Below are 19,144 nucleotides of genomic sequence, written 5' to 3'. Positions count from 1 at the left end.
TGACCTCTCCAGAATACCTACATATGGCAGTTTCAGCCTATAGAAAGTTCTCTGCCCAGGAAGACCTTCTGCTATATGAATCCAGGATCTGAGGCCCCTCCCAGAGGGATCTGGTTAATAATAGCAAGTTTACCGAGTAGGGACTGAAATAAGTCTTCTCATTATTTCTAGCGCATCTTTGGACTATTACTAAGCATCATTACCAACCGGGGATTTTCCATTTATTCATGTACTGAGCACCTGCTTCATACCAGGCACTGCAGCTGCATACTGGGACTCCCCACATCCTCCCCTCCTATTACAGAACTCGAGATCTATTATAGGAACCAGAGTAGAGAGATGCTAGCATGTGATGTATGCTGTGATGGGTTGGATGGTACGGTCACATGAAAGGAGAGAGATTCACCCCTTGCCCTGGGAGAAGTGAGAACTCACCTGGGTTTGGGAAGAAGTGTGTGAGTTGGCCAGGTGAAAGAGTCCGGGAGGAGGTGGCTGGGAGGAGCACCCTAGGCCAGGGGGAAGAACACGAGCAAGTGTGGCACGTTCGGGAGTTGTAAATGGGTTGGTACAGAGGATGCCTTGGTCGCAAAGGGGCAAGAGGGGAGAGGGGAGATTCTCCGGGAAGCAGGACCAGATGACGAAGGGCCTTGAATGTCATTGGATTTTGACTGACGGAGTAAAGTGACTTGATTGAGAAATGTGTCCGTAGAAGGGAGCACAGAGTATGTCTAGATCGGGGGCAGTGGGAATACATATGCAGAAACCAGTTAAAAGGCTAGAAGTCCTGGGGGGACTGAGGGAGGATGATGGTCAGGATGAAAGGAGGTGGACCGGGAGCTTCAGGTGGGTGTGTGGAGGAGACAGGACAGAGGCCCAGGGTCATGGCCATGGGAGGGAAAAGTGATTACACCACAGGGATAGGAAGTAGGGGGAGGAGGCTTGCGTGGAAACAAGTGAATTCTGTGCATGTTGGAAATCCAATTCTTATGGGGCAGTCAAATGAGCATCTTCGATCAGCATTTGGACGCGTAGGTGTGGGACACAGGGAGGTGACAGGAGCCACGGAGCAGGTGCCCAGCCGGGCAGGAAGTACAGTGGCAAGTGGGAGGAGAGAGGGGCTGGGGAGCCCTGGAAGCAAATGGTCATGAGTGGCGGAGGGACGAGAGTGGCATCCCTGTCAGTCCATTAGCAGGGGGGCCACCGGCAGAGGGACCTTGTCCTCAACGGGACCACAGGGTCGGGCAACAGCAGAAAGGTGGGGCCTGGGGGCCCACAGCGCTTTGTGAGTGGTGTCCGTGCGCTTGTGTTCACCTGCGGGACTTGTGCTTTTATTTTCATTTGTTTTAGTTTTGTTTATTAAGAATTGTTTTTAGCGATTGAAGCATAGATCGAGCACGGGTCACCCTTTTACTGGTAGTCTGCACACTGCAAGTTAAATACTGTGGGTTTTGCGTGTAAACAAACAGAGGCCCGAATGGGGAAGTGAGTCCTAGCATAATTAACCATAGATTATGAACTCTCATTTCTTTTGGTTCTGGACAGGACTACCTTGAAACTAAAAGAATGATTTTCCCCAGATTTTACTTTCTCAGCAACACTGAACTTCTCGACATCATAGCGAATAGCAGAAATCCGGAGTGTCTACAGGTAATGTCATCATTCCACGCTCAGCGATGCTATTTCCCAACCAGGTCAGAATTTCTCAGCGTTGCTGACATCCGTTTCTGGTCCATAGCCTCATCTTGCGAAATGTTTTGAAAATATAAAACGGTTACTGCTGTGGAAGCAAGAAATTGGGCCCCCTGCCGTCATAATGCTCATATCCGCTGAAGGAGAGTGCCTTCTGCTGCCCAAGTACGGTTTGTAGGTTACAGACTCCGCATTCCCAGTCTGTAAAACTTCTTTATTGAATAATCTGCTTGGACATTTCTGATATTTCACGGAAGTTTGCTGAGCCAATGATTTCTTCAAAACTAACGTAGCTATGCAGAATTTTACCTTTCCATTTCTGTATTTGTTGCGATCGTCCCGAATGCCACCACGAGGTTTTATTCTAGGAACTTAGGAAGGAGATTGGCAATTTGCTTGGGGTCGTTCATGCTGCTTCCCCTGCTTCCTCCCCGACCCCGGGCCCCGTTGTGAATGTCCCCAAGTTAGCCAGGTCCTGCTGCCACACTGGTCCAGTTTGCCAGCCAGCCTTTGGCGTGTGCTTCCTGATGTGAGCTGACTAAAAAGGCTACACCCATGTGCTCCCATCACCAGCCTCCCTAACCCAGCCCTGCCCCAGGCCGGCTGTTGAAAAGAACCGGGGAGGAATACAAAAACGCTTTGCAATGTAATTTATCTACTTTGTCAGCCCACGTCTTACTGGAAACTCTTAATTTTGTAAACCCCTGGTTTCGACGTCAGGATTTCCTCAAGTTAGGTGGAATGTGTTCTGTGTAGATTTCCAAATTAAGATCTAGAATAAACAAAATGACAGATTTATGATCTTTTGGCCTGTGAATGTTCTAAGTGTAGAAGACTTAGTCTACAGTCTTATCAAAGGAACGAGACATGAATAAAAAGAATTCCTTGCAAATTATTTTTGAAAAAAATATAGGAAAATTCGAGTAAGAAGTGCCGTGGAACAGTGGCTGGTAAATGTTGAGAAAAGCATGTTTGATGTGATGAAAAAGTGAGTACGATTTTTACATCTTAAGATTACATTATATATATTTTAAACTCAGTTAATTATTTATTAATCTAAGTGGGAAGTATCCGCAGAAATGTATGGAGTAAAGTCTTTGAAATGGGCTTGGATAGAACACGATGGCATATGGCTGAATGGAAAATCATCATTTTTACAGTGTGAATGTCCGTTTGAGAGCATCATCACAGACCGCACTTGGGCGGTTTTTGTGTGCTTTGAGACTCGCAACTATCTTCAAACTGGCCCGGGCCTGAACTTGGGGTGGGCATCGCCACCTGCTTCCAAAAGACGCAGCTCACCCGGCTTCTGCTTCCTCACACTGTTTGTTCGGTTCAGTCTTCATAACGTTCTCCTCCTTACGTTTCAGTCTGTCGTTGGCTACTGTTCCTGAAAGGAAGAGCCTCAGAGTGGGAACTTGTAAAGCTAATTTGACTAGAGCAGTCTTGTACATTTCTAATTATTTGTGGTCGATTCTAGAAAGGCTACTTACTGGTTGGGGGGTGCCTGCGTGGTTCGGTCGGTTAAGCATCCGACTCTTGATTTCAGCTCAGGTCATGATCTCACAGTTCATGAGTTCGAGCCCCACATCGGGCTCTGTGCTGACAGTGTGGAGCCTGTGGATTCTCTCGCTCCTCCTCTCTCTCTGCCCCTCTCTGCCTTGCTCTCTATCTCTCTCTCAAATTAAATAAAAATAAACTTAAAAAAAAAAAGAAAAGCTACTTATGGGTCTTGAGGTTTTAATATCTGTATTTATTAATATGATCCTGAATGCCCACACAAGGCTTCTAGAGTAGAGTAGATTATTATTTACTTACATAAATAACCACAGTGGCTTTCCCTGGCTCTGGTTTTTCCCTGGGGGTGATGTGATAAGGGCCAGATGTCCTCTTATGTGTGAGGGCAGGAACTCCTCTGGGCAAGGACGCCCCCCCCACCCCCCCCCCCCCCGCCCCACAAAAGGCATCTGGGCATTTGAGAGACCAACAGATTTCCACTTGTTACTCTGGGAGTTTTCTGGTTAGAGAGTCTTGTCATTTGCTAATAATGATAATACTGCTACTAAGGTCTCTTTACAGTCCTTTGAAAAGTGTCACTTCCTTTTCATGTTGTTTAGGATGACAGATGTACAGTGTTGAAAAGCAGAGGTGACAGTGAGCATCCTTCTCTTGTTCCTGACTTTACTGGGAACATCTCTAGTATTTCCATTTGTAACGATGCTTAGATTTCTGGAATGTACCCCTCATCAAAGTAAAGAGTTTTGTTCTATTCCTTGTTTGCAGAGTTTTTAATAATTAAAGGATGTTTATTAAGATCAGAGGTTTTTTTTAATGAAACTATCAAGAATCCCAAATACTCTTTAAACTTTGATTTGTGGTTGTCATGAATTACAATAACAGATTTCCTTATGTTGAATTTTCCTTGTTTTCCTGTTCATTCTTTGGTCCGCTTACTTTTTTTTTTAGAAAACTGTGTTAAACATTTCTTCCTTTTCTGTGGATTTTTATCCTTTTCGTATTTCTAGCATTTCTTTCTTTCTTTTAAAAAATTTTTTAAAAATATTTGTTTATTCTTTGAGAGAGAGAGTGAGCATGAGCAAGAGAGGGGCAGAGAGAGAGGGAGACAGAATCCAAAGCAGGCTCCAGGCTCTGAGCTGTCAGCACAGAGCCCCACGTGGGGCTCGAACTCACAGACTGTGAGATCATGACCTGAGCCGAAGTCGGTCACTCAACCAACTGAGCCACCCAGGCCCCCTCTTTCTTTTTTTCTTTTTTTAAGTTTATTTATTTATTTTGAGAGAGCACACATGCATGTGCGAGCTGGGGAGGAGCAGAGAGAGGAGAGAGAGGATCCTAAGCAGGATCCACGATGTCAGTGCAGAGCCAATTCAGGACTCGAACTCACAAACCATGAGATCATGACATGAGCCCGAGTCAAGAGTTGGATGCTTGACTGAGCCACCTGGATGCCCAGCACTATTTTTAATAAATAAATGCTTCACCACCCCTGTTCCCTCCCTTAACCTTGCTGCACGTCTGCAGAGTCCCTTCCGTAAACTCCCCGAGCACCCTCGTGTGTGCTCCTTCCCGCGGTTTCCTGTTGTATGTCTTCTCGTGACTGGGCTCTTGGTTTTGGTGGGGGGAGTTCACTTACTGTTGTTATATTGAGTTTCCTCATCTCTTTTGGGGTAGACATGCCAAAGTCAGAGACACTTTTTCCTGGTGATACTCTTAAAATGTTAATGCAGTCAAAGCCTGTGGTAAAATCCAATTTGTCCCCAGTGTGCATGGTCACTCCAGAATGCCCTCCCGTCACCTCCGTAATCATGTGGGATTTTATTCCAAATTGAACTCCCTGTGTATGCATCTGTAATTCTCTAGTGTTAGTAATTTTTTGGTCTGTTTGGTTTGGTTTTTGTTCATGATGGATTCATACGTCTCACACTGTAGAGTTTAGTTTCATTCTGCTATATATTTCCAAGTAATTTTTTCAGAAAGCATCTGTGAGTGGCAAATATTTTTATTTTGCTCTCTTACTTGCATGCTAATCTGAGTGGAATTAATTTCTAAGGTCAAATCCAACGTGTTGAATGCTAGCTCCCCCAAAATATCACCAAAGCGATGCGTTGGTGAGGAAGAGCTGAGTGGATCGGGTCAGGGAGAAACACCGAGAGACCCTCGGAGCACCAGGCGGGCAGGACAGAGCTGGAATGTCTTCTGGGATGCTGCAGTGTGGCCTCAGGCGGGCCTCTCGGTGGGGGCTTGATGACACCTGGGTCAAGAGCAGGAGACAACAGCGCGGGGGTGGTGGACATGCAGGGTCTGCCCTTTTCTGCCGGGTTTTGGGAGAGGCATCGATTTCGTTCTGATACGTGACCATTCTGCAGGTCAGCCCAAACTGAGGTCTTCTCTCACCTTTGGAGAAGTTCCTTTTATTTTATCGAGTGTTGCAGGACTTGGCAGTGTTCTGTCTCTCCAGGTGAGGTTCGTCTTCAGAAGTGACACTCCCCTCTGGCTGAGCGATCGTCAGCCGCCGCCCACCCGTGACCTGCATCGGGTCCCGGAGCCTCGGATGTGTGCTCGCTTTGGGAACGGAGCTGCGCGAGGCTGCGTGGGCTCCGTTCACACCGCGCCCCTGGGCAGACTGGGTTATTCACGCTCACACCGGCGAGTCCCTATCCCCCGGCGAGCAAACACCAGTGCGTAATCGCAGCGGGCCGCCCGCCACGGCTGCGGTTGGCAGGACGGACGCGGGGCCCAGTCCGTGGTGGCTCATCTCTCAGCGTCTGCAGATTCCTTCTGTCTCTCCCGGAGCCTGCACACCCCCTCTGTCGCCTCCCGGGTCACCTCGCTGGTCCCGGAGTTCCAGCCCCGCTTAAGATCTTCCTCCTCTTAGGGGAAAATGCCAGGGTCCCCTTCCCTTGTTTGCTCTCCCTCCCTCTCTCCCCACCCCCACCCTCCGTTCCTTTTATCTTCCCCATCCGTGGTTCAGGGTGTGTGCTGTGATTTCGGGCACTGCTCTGCTGCTCCCTCCAGCGTTCACCCTAGGACGCTCCCAACGCCCCCACCCCCACCCGGAAGTCAGCACAGGGCGGGTGGTGGAGACACAGGCAGAGGTCACGGCTCTCGTGACCGTCCGAAGATGCTCCCCGGGTGCTGTTGTGTTTGTCGCACCCGACAGTGGTGTTCTTTGGTTTCTCTGCTCTTCTTTCTGTAATTCAATCCCAGTTTGCTGTCTGTCTGCAAGAGACTTTCCTCGTCGTCAGTGTCCCAGAGCACACTTTGTTCTCGTCCAGTGTGGCGTGCGTGTGTATGTATAAAATAGGTAATATGTGTATTATATATAATATTCGCGTCTCATCTGTCATTTGAAAGAATATGGTTCAGGATGAAGACAGGATTATTAAGTCAAAAATCTTGATCCACTCACACTATAGACTATAAAAAATCAGAATAAATATTTCCCAAACCCTGGGAGAAACAAAATAAAGAAAATACAGTGGGTGGGGGGAGAGGGTCAAAATAGGAATATGATCCTAATTAAAAGATCTTGTCAAAAGATAAACGGAACTGTATCCTGTTTGAGAGATACAGCCATGCTACAAAAAGTTATGAATAAAAGCAATAAAGACAGTTCATGGAATAACAAACCAAAAGAAAACAAACACTAAATGAAATAAAAGACCAATTTAGTTGATTAAACATACATTCGCCACTGATGTTGTCTTGAAATATATAAAAAGTCACTATAAACCTATTTGCCCTCAGTGGCAATGATAAAGAAGAAAATAATAAAAACAGACACCATTTGCAATTACAGCAAAAATTAGAATCAATATTCATTTTAAAAATCAAATAAATTCTAGGGGCACCTGGAGGGCTCAGACGGTTAAGTGTCTGACTCTTGGTTTCAACTCAGGTCATGATCTCACGGTTGGTTCTCTCTCTCTCTCAAAATAAATACACATTTTTTTAATTAAAAAAATAAAAATCAAAGTCTAAGTAAAGATTGATAAATGAAGTATTAGAAGAAAACAGATTTAGTGTTGAGAATTTCTAATTTCAGTGAGAAAATGTGTGAGAATTTCAGTGAGAAAATGTGAAGAGTCATCAATTTGACTATATAAAAACTTAAAACTTGTGAGTGAAAAAAACCCACCATAACAATATGAAGACATATACTGATGGCACACATGAACTTAGTCTTAAAGAAAAATTTCTACATATTTTTCATAAATCCTATTTTCTTCATTATGACTCATTTTTAAAGTTAAATGCAAGGCTTTACTGCTAAAGTTCATTTGGTGGTTTCAGCCCAGTACTCCATCTTGTACAAATTAGTATTATTTTTTAAACATTTTATTCATTTTTGAGACAGAGAGACAGAGCATGAGCATGGGAGGGGCAGAGAGAGGGGGAGGGAGACACAGAACCCAAAGCAGGCTCCAGGCTCTGAGCTGTCAGCACAGAGCCCGACACGGGGCCTAAACTCACGTACTGTGAATCGTGACCTGGGCCGAAGTCCAACGCTTAACCGACTGAGCCACCCAGGCACCCTTGTACAAATTATTTCAAATGCTGACTTTGTCACTGATAGTATGAAATTCAAACCTAAATATGTGTCGTCTCCCCCTTCTAGCTTTACCATCCCCAAAACTTGGTGGCCCCTCACTGGACACGTACAGGTGGTATTAAAGAGAAGTTTAAGGAATATTCATTATGCATGAATTAAGGCTCTGTTATCTCTAGCATTTGATCCCATACATATACGTAGAGTTAAAAAATTAGGGATCCTAAGGGAAAATCTTGTCACGCTTGATCATTAAGGGGCCACAATGATCACATGTAATAATGGAAATAAAACGTTTTGTTTATAGATTTGTAAGTCAAGGGGTCGAAGACTGGAGCTACCAGACTTTTTCCGTGTGGGTGGTGTCTCATCCGGGACAAGTGGTCCTCACAGTGGTAAGTTCATTTGAACTAGACTGCCAAGAAAGCAAAGATGTAGAAATAAACCATCACGAACGGTACTTATATGTGCCACTTACTTTGAAATGCATCAAAACATAAGACGGACGAACGGACGGATGCATGGACAGATGTGCAAGAAGGCAAATGTAGCAAAAAATTAGCACATAGGTGGTGGGTATATGGGTATTCGTTTTATAATTCCACCTTTTCATGTTTTTAAATGTTTTCATAAGAAAACGTTGAATGAAAATAAATCGCACACTATTTTCTTAGGGATGTCACTCTGTTGCATTGTGTTTGTTTTCTCCCATCGCCATTAGAGAGTTACCACAAACTTAGCATACGTTCATTACGTCGCGGCTCTGCCGGTTCCAGGGCCCCCCCCCCCCCCCCGGGCCCACTGGCTAAAATCAAGGCGTCAGCCGGGCCACATTCCTTCCTGGAGGCTCTGGGGGAGCCTCCCTTTCCTCATCTTTTCCAGCTTCTAGAGGCCACTGACACCCCTTGGCTTGTGGCCCCTCCTTCATTTTCAAAGCCAGCGTGGTTTGTGTCTCTCTGGCCGGTCTCCTTCGTCTGACCTCCCTCTGTTCGCAGGCAGAAGAAGTTCTCCCGTGTGATCGTGTCGGGACCACTCAGATCATCCAGAGTAATCTCTCCACCTCAAGGTCTTGATGTAATTAAGTGAGGTGCCAGAAGCACCTGGGGACTAGCGCCTGGATATCTTTGCGGGGAACCATCATTCTGGGCCTCGAAGGGGAAGAGGAAGAAACGCAAGGCCCGTGTGGTACCAAGAAAGCCAAGGCGGGCAGCTCCTGTGAGCAGAGCCGGTGAAGTGATGGCTGAAGCTGAGAGAGTGTATAGGACCCGCAGAAAAAGACAAGGAAGAGGAAAGACCCCAGTGGACACCCCCCGTGACAAACAGATGAAGGAGGGGGCGGTGGAAGGAGGGAATCGAGTGCCCAGGAGGGGGTCCTGGAAGCCAAGGCAGGACAGAGGGAATCTGATGGACTTTCCTCTAGAAAAAGTGCCTGCTCGTCATTTTAAGATGCTCTAGAGAGGCCTGAAGAGTCCTCTGTGTCCGTTGCGATGAGGGTCTGCAGGAACCATGGAGACAGTAGTTTTCCCGCAGTGGTGAAGGCGGAAGTCTCGTCATCAGGAGTTACCGTCGTCGAGTGGCTCTATTAACTCCTCTGTTGAACGTAAGACCAACATCACCTCGTTTTACTCTGCCTTGTGCCGCCACGACGGCCGAGCCTCTGTTAAGAGAACCTGGGATTATGGACCCGAATTCCGATGTCAAATCCCCTTGGTCCCGTCTGTCGTCCCCTTGACTGAAGATCGATCAGATCCTCTAAGATCCTGGGCCGAGGACTTGCTGAAGCTGTTGTCTGCAAAGGCGGCGAAATTGTAATGAAGCCATCTGGATGTTTCTGTGGTTTACCGGGCATTCGAATGATCGAATCCGCTCTACGAAGAAAAGATCTTCCCCAGGTCCCTGGTCCTCCGAAAATGTTAACAGTAAGCAGCAGGCTGGGTCATTTCCAGAAATGCTCTATTATAGGCTTGAGCTCAAATCACCGAACAGACTTTGCCCCGTTTTCTCCCAGGCTGCCCACTGCTCACCTCTCCTCCCTGTGCAGTTGACAGCCTCCCTTTCTCCTGCGCACGTGACGCGACTGGGAACCTTCTCCCGGCAGACGCCCGTGGGCGGGCGGGGGTGAGATGTTTGCACGCTCTGGCCACCGACAGAATTCCAGAATCCCAGCGTGGGTTTATCCAAGCCGTAGCGAGTGAGGACGCCCTTCCATCCATCTACCTAAATAAATGAAGATCTGGTTCCCGGTCCACCTCGCCGGGACCAAATCCTCCTCCGTCCCCACTGCTGCAGCCCGGGGAGGGCACTCGGCCCATTGGATGCTCTCCGCCTAGGCTGGGAATCTTGAATAGATGCCTCAAACCCAGCAGTGGGGTGGCTTCTGGCTCTGGTTAAGTGCGGTGGCCTCGATGACGGTCCCTGCTGCCTGGCCCAGACTTGCTCCCGCCTACTTCCTGAGCCTCCGTGTCCAGCCTCCTGTTGATCCACTGCTGTGGGTTACCACATCCTCGAAGAGAGTCAGCCAGCAGCACCGACGGGTGCGTCAGGTGTCCCATCCTCTACCCTCTGACCTTGCTCTGGGCAAACCCCCCCCCCCGCTATACAGATTACCTCCATGTTAATTATTCCGGTATTTATTTCTTCACAGCCTTACTTATATGCTTCTTAGGCACTTCAGATTCATAAAATCCCAAAACGAATTCACTGTCCCCTCTCACCCGCAGCACACTTCCCCCTCAGTAGGACTATCCTAGTGACCGAAATCACGATTTATCTCATTATGGGGCAGAAGCCTACAAGCCTCCTGACGTGTCCCCTCCACCGACTTCCAGGTCAATGTGATGTTAATCTAGTAGCCTTCTTAAAACAGCTCTGGCGTTTATGGTAAGAGTGAGTGTCCGAAAATGGATCAAGTAACAAGTTATTCGGAGTTCCTGAAAATTACGATTGCAGACACCATATTCTAAGACTAGTATTTCTGGGTTCAACTGAGGAAACGGTGCTGACTTCCTGTTGGGGTTTTCTACCATTATCACTGTCCCTGGATTACTGCTCAGGCTAGTGATGGTGGTTAAGAATACAAGATTTCAGGGCACCTGGGTGGCTCGGTCGATTAAGCGTCCGACTTCAGCTCAGGTCATGATCTCACGGTTCATGAGTTCAAGCTCCACGTCGGGCTCTGTGCTGACAGTGTAGAGCCTGCTTGGGATTCTGTGTCTCCCTCACTCTCTGCACCTTCTCCACTCAATGCTTTCTCTCTCTCTCAAAAGAAATAAATAAACTTAAAAAAAAAAAAAAAAAAGAATACAAGATTTCAAAAGTATAAATATTGGTGGTAAATACATTTCGGCTTCTTAAAAAACAAGGGCCCCACAGGCGTTAACCCGAGTTCAGTGTCTTACTCTCAGATACGTACAAGCGGGTAAACTGCGCACACTCACGTGGTATGAAAACGTCTGGTTTAATTCATCAAGTTTATTCTTCACTCGTCATCTTGACCTCTTTTTCAGAGCCAGATCATGTTTTCTAATGATTGCGTCAGAAGTTTTGCGAGCTCTCGTTCAAGAGAGGAGCTGGAGAAAGTCCGTGCTGGTCTGATGGGTCAGCTGGAGGAGATTTCGGAGCTTGTGGCGCTGGATTGCGGTAACGCGCGCACGAAAGCCGTCCTGGGGGCGCTGCTCACGCTGTACGTTCACTGCAGAGACATAGTGGGGGACCTGCTGCTGAAAGGGGTCTTCAGCGCAGATGATTTTGAGTGGACAAGGTGAGTAGGTGAGACGACAACACCACCTAAAATAGCTCGTCCCTCGTCCAGCGCTCCCTCTCGGTAAATTAATTCTCTGCGTCAGATTTTGTCGAACCCAAGTTTTACTTTTCCAGGACGTGTAGAAATTCTGAGCAAACCGTGTCGGTTTGGATACCGCATGCCTCTGCTGCTTTCTCCTTTCCACTGTCCTTCCGCTTGGTTCGAACCTCTTTCTGCTCCGTCTTCCTGGACTGGCTTCCTTCTTCCTGTGGTTGCGTTTTCCCTCGCCTTTCAGCCAGAGGGCAGCTCTCAGTGGGCCGTGACAGCAGCTCTCCCTCGGGTCTCCCCTTGCCCCCCCCCCCCCCCCCCGCCATGCGCGCTCAATTCTGGGACACAAGTCAGGTCTCAGGACCCCTTTTTCCCGCCAGGAGCCTGGGAGCGCGCGTACTCACACTTACGTGGTGTTTCGTGTGCAAACACGACACTGTAGAAAAACAGAACCACCGGCTTTGGGGAGAAAAGATCAAGCATAAGAGTCCTGTGATAAATGTGCAGTTTCAAACTTCTGAGCTAATTTTTCTCTACGGTTTCCTCTGTTCATGGAAAAACAACTGTCCTGCCTGCGTCAGGTCTTTGGTTCTTAAGAAAAGCTCACTGTTAAGAAATTCTGCGTTACTATAAATCTCCTTATTTTTGACGTGACAATTTCCTTAAACTCTAGGGAAAATGGAGCAGAGAGGCCGAAATATTTGACTAACACCACTTGCGTATATTTCACCTGAGTACTTTCTATTTGACACGTACTCACACGCTCGTCTTCTGGCAGAAGTATAACGGTCTACATTTTTAATTGCCAAGGAAATACGTCATCTTTTTGAACCATCACCCCAGAGTTTAGTGTGTCATTGCTACTTTGCCAGTGACTCTCGGAGAGTGAAAACCAAGGGTGGAAGAGCATATGTAGAAAAGCAAAGTGGAAAAGACGTGATTCCAATAAACCCTGAGAGCACCTGTGATTCTAGGGCTACGGTTCCCAACTTACGGGCCAGCATGACCTAAGGCACCACAGGGAACTCACAGGACACCAGTGAGCAAAAAATGTTAAACTTTTGAAGGAGTCGGAGGGATACAGAACACCTGTCAGACACCAGGCAAACTAGTAGCTCCGAGTAACTGACAGGTTTAACGTGAGACCATGCGATAAATGGTCAGTGATTTCTTATCCTTGCAAAGCTAGGTTTTGGACAGTTTCCCTGATTAATAAAAAAGGCAAGTACTAAATGAACATTAACGTGAAACAAGATTGGCAGTATACTATCTGATTCTAAGGTTTGAGAAATTATGTAGTGCACAACACATACACACATCCCATTAGTAAATAACTGTGATTATTTAACAATGACAAAAAAATGATCTTCTCTTGGGGCACCTGGGTGGCTCAGTCAGTTAAGCATCTGACTCTTAATTTTGACTGAGGTCATGATCCCGGGGTCATGGGATCAAGTGGAAAGATAACCCATGATCAAGGATTGAAAAAAATTAATATTGTTAAAATGTCCATATGACCCAAAGTGATCTATGGATTCCATGCAAACCTTCTCAAAATTCCAGTGGCAATTTTCACAGAAATAGAAAAAAAAAATCCTAAAATTTCTGTGGAACCACAAAAGACCTCTCAAATATCCAAAACAGTCTTGAGAAAGAAGAACAAAGAAGGAGGTATCACACTTCCTGATTTCAAGCCATATTACAGAGCTATAATAATCAAAACACTATGGTATTAGCATAAAAATTGACACATAGACCAGTGGAACAGAATAGAAAGCCAGGAGATAGATAGATAGATAGATAGATAGATAGATAGATAGATAGATAGATAGATATGTATAGACATGCATATAGACGTATATACGTGTATATATATGTTGACGTATATGTAGTCAATCTGTGACCAAAGAGCCAAGAATAGGCAATGGGGAAAGGATAGTCTCTTCAATAAAGAGTGTTTGGAAAACTGGACAGCTGCATGCAAAGAATGAAATTGGACCCCTACCTGATGCCCCTCACAGAAACCAACTGAAATGGATTAAAGACTTGAACATAAGACTTAAAACCATAAAACTTCTACACAAAAACATGGACAGTAAATTCCTTGTTATTGGTCTTGGCAATAATTTTCGGATTTGACACCAAAAGTAAAGGAAACAAAAGCAAAAATAAACAAATGGGTCTACATCAAGCCAAAAGCTTCTGCACAAGAAAGGAAACCATCAATAAATTTCAAAGGCAGCCTATGGGGGCGCCTGGGTGGCTCAGTCCGTTGAGCGTCCGACTTCGGCTCAGGTCAGGATCTCTCAGTTCGTGAGTTCAAGCCCCACGTCGGGCTCTGTGCTGCCAGCTCAGAGCCCGGAGCCTGCTTCGGATTCTGTGTCTCCCTCTCTCTCTGCCCCTTCCCTACTCACACTCTGCCTCTCTCTGTCTCTCAAAAATGAATAAATGTTAAAAAAAAGTTTTTTAAATAAAATAAAGGCAGCCTATGCAATGAGAGAAAATATTTGCAAACCATTAATCTAATAAGGGGTTAAGATCTAAACTATATAAAGAACTACAACTCAGCAAAATAAATGTTTTTGATTAAAAAAATGGGCAGAGGAACTGAATAGACATGCAGTCTAAGGAAGAAATGCAGATGGCCAACAGGTATGTGAAAAGCTGTTCGGCACGACTAGTCACCAGGGAAATGCAAATCAAAACCACAATGAGATATCACCTCACATGTGTCACAATGCCTATGACCAGAAAGACCAGAAGTAACAAATTTTGTTGTGGCTGTGGAGAAAATACATTTATACACTGTTGGTGGAGATGTAAATTGGTGTACGTACTCTGGAAATGGATGGTGGTCTCTCATAAAATTAAAAATACAACTACCATGTGATCCAGCCATTCCACTTCTGGGTATTTTCCCTGATGAAATGAAATCACTATCTCAAAAATATATCTGTACCCCCATGTTCATCGTACCATTATTTATAATAGCCAAGACATTCATTAACTGATGAAGGGATAAAGAAAATGTAGGGGCACCAGGGTGGCTTAATCAGTCGAGCGTCCGACTTCAGCTCAGGTCATGATCTCATTGTCTGTGAGTTTGAGCCCCGTGTTGGGCTCTGCTGACAGCTCAGAGCCTGGAGGCTGCTTCGGATTCTATGTGTCTCTCTCTCTCACTCTGCCCCTCCTCCCCTCCTTCCCTCTCTCCCTCTCTCTTTCTCTCTCTCTCTCAAGAATAGGTAAACATTAAAAAATATTAAAAAAGAAAATGTAGTACATGGATAGAATGGGATATCACGCAGCCATAAAAAATGAAGGAAATCCTACAACATGGATGGGCCTCGATGGCATTATGCTAAATGAAATAAGTCAGATAATCTATGACCCCACTTATATGGGAAACCCCAAAACACTGAATTCATAGAAACAGAGAAGAGATTGGGGGTTGCCAGAGGCCGGGGATGGAGCTGGGGTGGAAGATGGATGAAGGACGTCATAGTACCAACTTCCAGTTAGAAATAAGTTCTGGGGATGGAATGTATAGCATGGCACCTGTAGTTAACAATTCTTTATTGGAACGATGCCAAGACAGTAGATCTTAAATGATGTCATCACAAGAAAATGAAGTTCATACCTGTGTGAATGAGGGATGTTACCTAAATTTATTGTGATTCTTTCACAATATGTACATGTATCAAATCGTTATGTTGTGTGTTCACCTTTAACACAAAGGTTTATGTCGATATCTCGATAAAAATGGGGGGGGAGGGAAGAACACATACTGTAAAGCTACAGATTGGTCACAAGTTTTACCCAGAGCCTCTTATAGAAGAGAAGATTTACAGTTAGCACACAGTTGACGGGGTCATAAGATAAATACAATGGTTTTGTTCGATACTAAGAACAAAGAGCATTTCCCTCAGTTACCCTTATAGGAAGGGTCCTGGTTATAATGAGCAATATCATAAGCCACGTTTTTATTGAGAACTGTAAGAAACTTCATAGGGATCATTCTTGTATAAATCCTCCGTTAGTGCTGCCCACACCACACCAAAGCAGCGGCAAGATTCAGCAAGGCCATTTTCCTCGCCGGGAAAAGTGCTCGTAAGCTTGTAGAGTTCTGAGTCCTAATATTTCGTGTCTGATGTAGCCGTTGAATGATCTGTAACTCCTGTCATTTTTATTTGAATGTTTGTACTTGTTTTTTAGTCAACATCCCGTTTTTAGTTTTTATTGTGTTTCTACGTGTGCAAAAAAAACTAAAAATAGTTTTGTCCAAATAACATGAGCATTGAAAATACCGTTCTCAGACATTTGCAGTATCAGTGGAACGAAAAACAACAGCTGTGCTACGTGTCCCAAGGCGATGCCAGCTTTACTTATGGCTACGAGTACCTGGGCTGTACCCCCAGACTGGTCCTTACGCCCCTCACCAACAGGTGCCAGCTCACGCTCACGGGGGCGCTGCTCTTGAATCTCGGAGGCTGCCCCTCTGGGCCCACCGGGACGGGCAAAACAGAGAGTGTCAAAGATCTAGCAAAGGTAAGCGGTTTCTGTATCCAGAATAAATACACAGACCTTAACAGTACCTTAAATTCACACTGTTCCTGCTATTGAGATGTTCCTAACATTTAACAGACATCTCACCATGCTTATTAATTCATAGAATTCGTCCTTTATTTTTTAAATGTCCACAGTGCACAGGGACTTGGCCTCTCTGCACGCCGAGCGTGCGTCGTGTTTGGGATTCCACCGGACAAGCTGACGCATGAACGGTGGTCTTGTCCCCCTTCATTTAAGGGTGACCCGTTTTGTTTGAGCCCCCCACACAGACTTTTACCTAGTCTTTGTGATTAATAGCAGTGTGTGTGTGTGTGTGTGTGTGTGTGTGTGTGTGAGACAGAGACAGAGAAGTAACTGATGAACACAAGACGTGTTTGACGTCCCTGGAACGATGTCACTGGAATGCTTTTTTCTCAGTTACTCGTTGGTGTGTTTTAAAAACAGGACCTTAGCGTTCCACGTACTGATCAACTTAACAAACAGCGTATGCGCATTCAGACTCCACTCGGTTTTGAGTGTTTCCAAATTTGGTGGGTAATGCATGCTTATATTGCAACGTTTTCTCAAAAGAGTAAAGACATTTTATTACTCCAGAAGTTTTAACATTAGTATTTCACGTCAGAAGCTGAGCAATGTACTAAAATAATGTTGTTTTTCAGTCGTTAGGCAAACATTGTGTGGTGTTCAACTGTTTTGAGGATTTGGATTATAAGGTAAAGTCTATTCATATCTATGCAGGAAAAAAATAGCATACATAGAAATAGTTCATGGAGGATCGAAAGAACAAGGAAATTATTTCCCTTGGAGAGACACTGAGTGTTAGCAACTGCAAATGCTGTTAATTCTTTTAAATTAACGTAACTGAGACTTACAACATTATGCAGTTGAACTACCTAAGACAGTGGTTTTCAAACTTTCTAATGGGGGACTTTTCCAAACAAAATCTGATATACGACGTGACTATATTAAGAAATTAAGAGTACTGCTTTATTAATATAAATTTATAAGTTCTAACCTTATACCTTTATTTACTGAAAAGGTAATCGTTAAGAACAAGGAGGCTATTAACACAAAAATGTGAGGCAGGGTTGATACGGAGGATTGAGTTTATGTCAGCCTTGTTATGATAACACGTGACCTAAGGTGTAGCTCATAACATTCTGAAATATTTATTAAAATTTAATGTACCTCTGTGCCTGTCCCAAATTGACCTGAAGTTTCAAAACACTCTATTTTGTCTTGCATGTTAAATTCCGGCCAGTTACCTTTTATGGCAGTCAGTTGATTTGCAGTTCAAAGTCCATTATCCGGAGATCTTGCGTTTTTCAGTTTGTGCTCACTTAGCACATCAAGAATATCAGTGAAACCTAAACAAGCTGATTGCATCCATATCATTAAGACTTTAGGAAGTAGTCTCTTGTCTCTTCCTGCGGTGGGGGCAGCAGGGCTGGGGGAGGGACAGGACTGAGGCGCCTGCCTGCCCACGCAAAACCTGAGGGGGAGCTGGGAAGCCTGCTAATCAAATAATATTTTAATGCAATACTTTTTTAGAATCAAAAAACGCACGATAAACCAAATATCAAAATTTTAAATAAAGACACGATGTGATTCCTGCAGCCAGTGGGGAGAACCAGGCCCCGTGTCCCACCCGGAGGGGCTCCCACGTGCGCTCCCGCCTCCCATGCCCTAGCTCACACGGTCCCTAGCCTGTCTTCGTCCACATAGGTTCTGCCGGGCCTACAGAGTTTTCACTTGTTTTTGCGGCCAGCATTTACCCATTGGTAGGTTCCAGACCGTGAGTCTCCCGGGAGCGCCGAGAGCCCCGGGCACTCCGACCTGCACCTGCCGGGGCTCTGGGGGGCCGCCCCAGTGTGGCCCAGCTCCCGCAGGTCCTCGGGTGCATCACCCAGCAGCAGCACGCCTTCCGCTCAGCCCCGAGGCTGTGGCTGCAGGAGAGCGGATGTGAGGACCCCTGTGCTGAGCCGTGAGCTCCCCAGAGCGCCAGCCTGCCCTGCGGGGTCCGAGCACCAGCCGCACACAGTGCACCTGTTCGGGTAAAAGGCCGAATGCGCGCACGGAGCCATGGCCCCGGGAGAGTGTTCACCTGTGTAATAATTGTTTTCAAGATAATAGGAAGACTCTTCCTCGGACTGGTTCAGTCGGGAGCGTGGTGCTGTTTGGACGAGTTCAATCGGATCGATGTGCAGGTCCTCTCTGTGATTGCGTCGCAGATCCTAACAATTAAGGCCACAAAAGACAGCTATTTGGTCAGGTATCGGTTGAATGTGTTTGGTTACTTACTATCAAATACTTTGTTGTACAGTAAGTGTTTGGGTTTGGGTTCTTCCCCCCTCCCCGAACATAGACCGAAAAGAATGACATTTGTCTTGAATGTCCCCTTTGCTCGTCAAGTAACGTGTGAATATATGTAACTAACTTTCATGCCAACCTGGGGGTATCCAGGCTCTTGCCCAGCCTTGGAACGGTCTTGGGAGCCACCAGGACAAGGTCGCAAATATGTTCCAACTAATTTTACTTTAGGGCTTAAATTCTCTTAGTACCTATTTCACGTGAAGAAACCAAAGACTTTTTCTTTAATTCTACATCTTTTTAAAAAATAAAATTATACTGGCCACACACCTGAAGCCCTCCCTTATCCCATTACTCTGAATTAATAGACTTGTATTGAAAAAATCCTGTAAAAATACTATTTGTATGTTCAGATTACTAATGTTTACTAATCCAAGCAAAAATGTCTTTCTCGTCAGATAAATTCAGGAGCTCACATGGTTTACTTTATGGGTGTAATTGGACTTGTGGGTTTAAAATGTCTATTACAATCTTTAAAAAAAAGAAGTGGGGGGGGGGGTGTCCCCAGGCTTTGTTGCCAGTGGTTTTCCTTTCCTGCTTCGACCACCCTCACCGGTATTAGACGTCCATAAAATCACTGGAGGATTTCTCTCCACGGTCCCTCTGTCTGGTGCTGACAGCAGGGCGCTAATGTCCATGCCAAGGGTTCTCCTTCCCAG

General features: G+C 45.6%; 1 protein-coding gene across 1 annotated transcript in view; it reads left to right on the top strand.

Moving 5' to 3' along the window:
• DNAH14 (dynein axonemal heavy chain 14) overlaps positions 1–19,144 on the top strand; it is a 328,569-nt gene that overhangs the window by 121,181 nt on the left and 188,244 nt on the right. Inside the window, exons 24-31 of the mRNA XM_040451938.1 lie at positions 1,543–1,647; positions 1,736–1,854; positions 2,603–2,677; positions 8,067–8,154; positions 11,266–11,519; positions 15,863–16,094; positions 16,775–16,828; positions 18,242–18,387. Coding sequence (XP_040307872.1) covers positions 1,543–1,647; positions 1,736–1,854; positions 2,603–2,677; positions 8,067–8,154; positions 11,266–11,519; positions 15,863–16,094; positions 16,775–16,828; positions 18,242–18,387 — 1,073 coding nt within the window. The remainder of the gene's footprint in view (positions 1–1,542; positions 1,648–1,735; positions 1,855–2,602; positions 2,678–8,066; positions 8,155–11,265; positions 11,520–15,862; positions 16,095–16,774; positions 16,829–18,241; positions 18,388–19,144) is intronic.

The sequence above is a fragment of the Herpailurus yagouaroundi genome, unplaced genomic scaffold (genome assembly GCF_014898765.1).
Source record: "Herpailurus yagouaroundi ecotype Mexico unplaced genomic scaffold, PumYag 205, whole genome shotgun sequence".
Lineage (NCBI taxonomy): Eukaryota > Metazoa > Chordata > Mammalia > Carnivora > Felidae > Herpailurus > Herpailurus yagouaroundi.
Note: the sequence above shows the minus strand (reverse complement) of the source record. Positions and strands in the feature narration are given on the sequence as shown.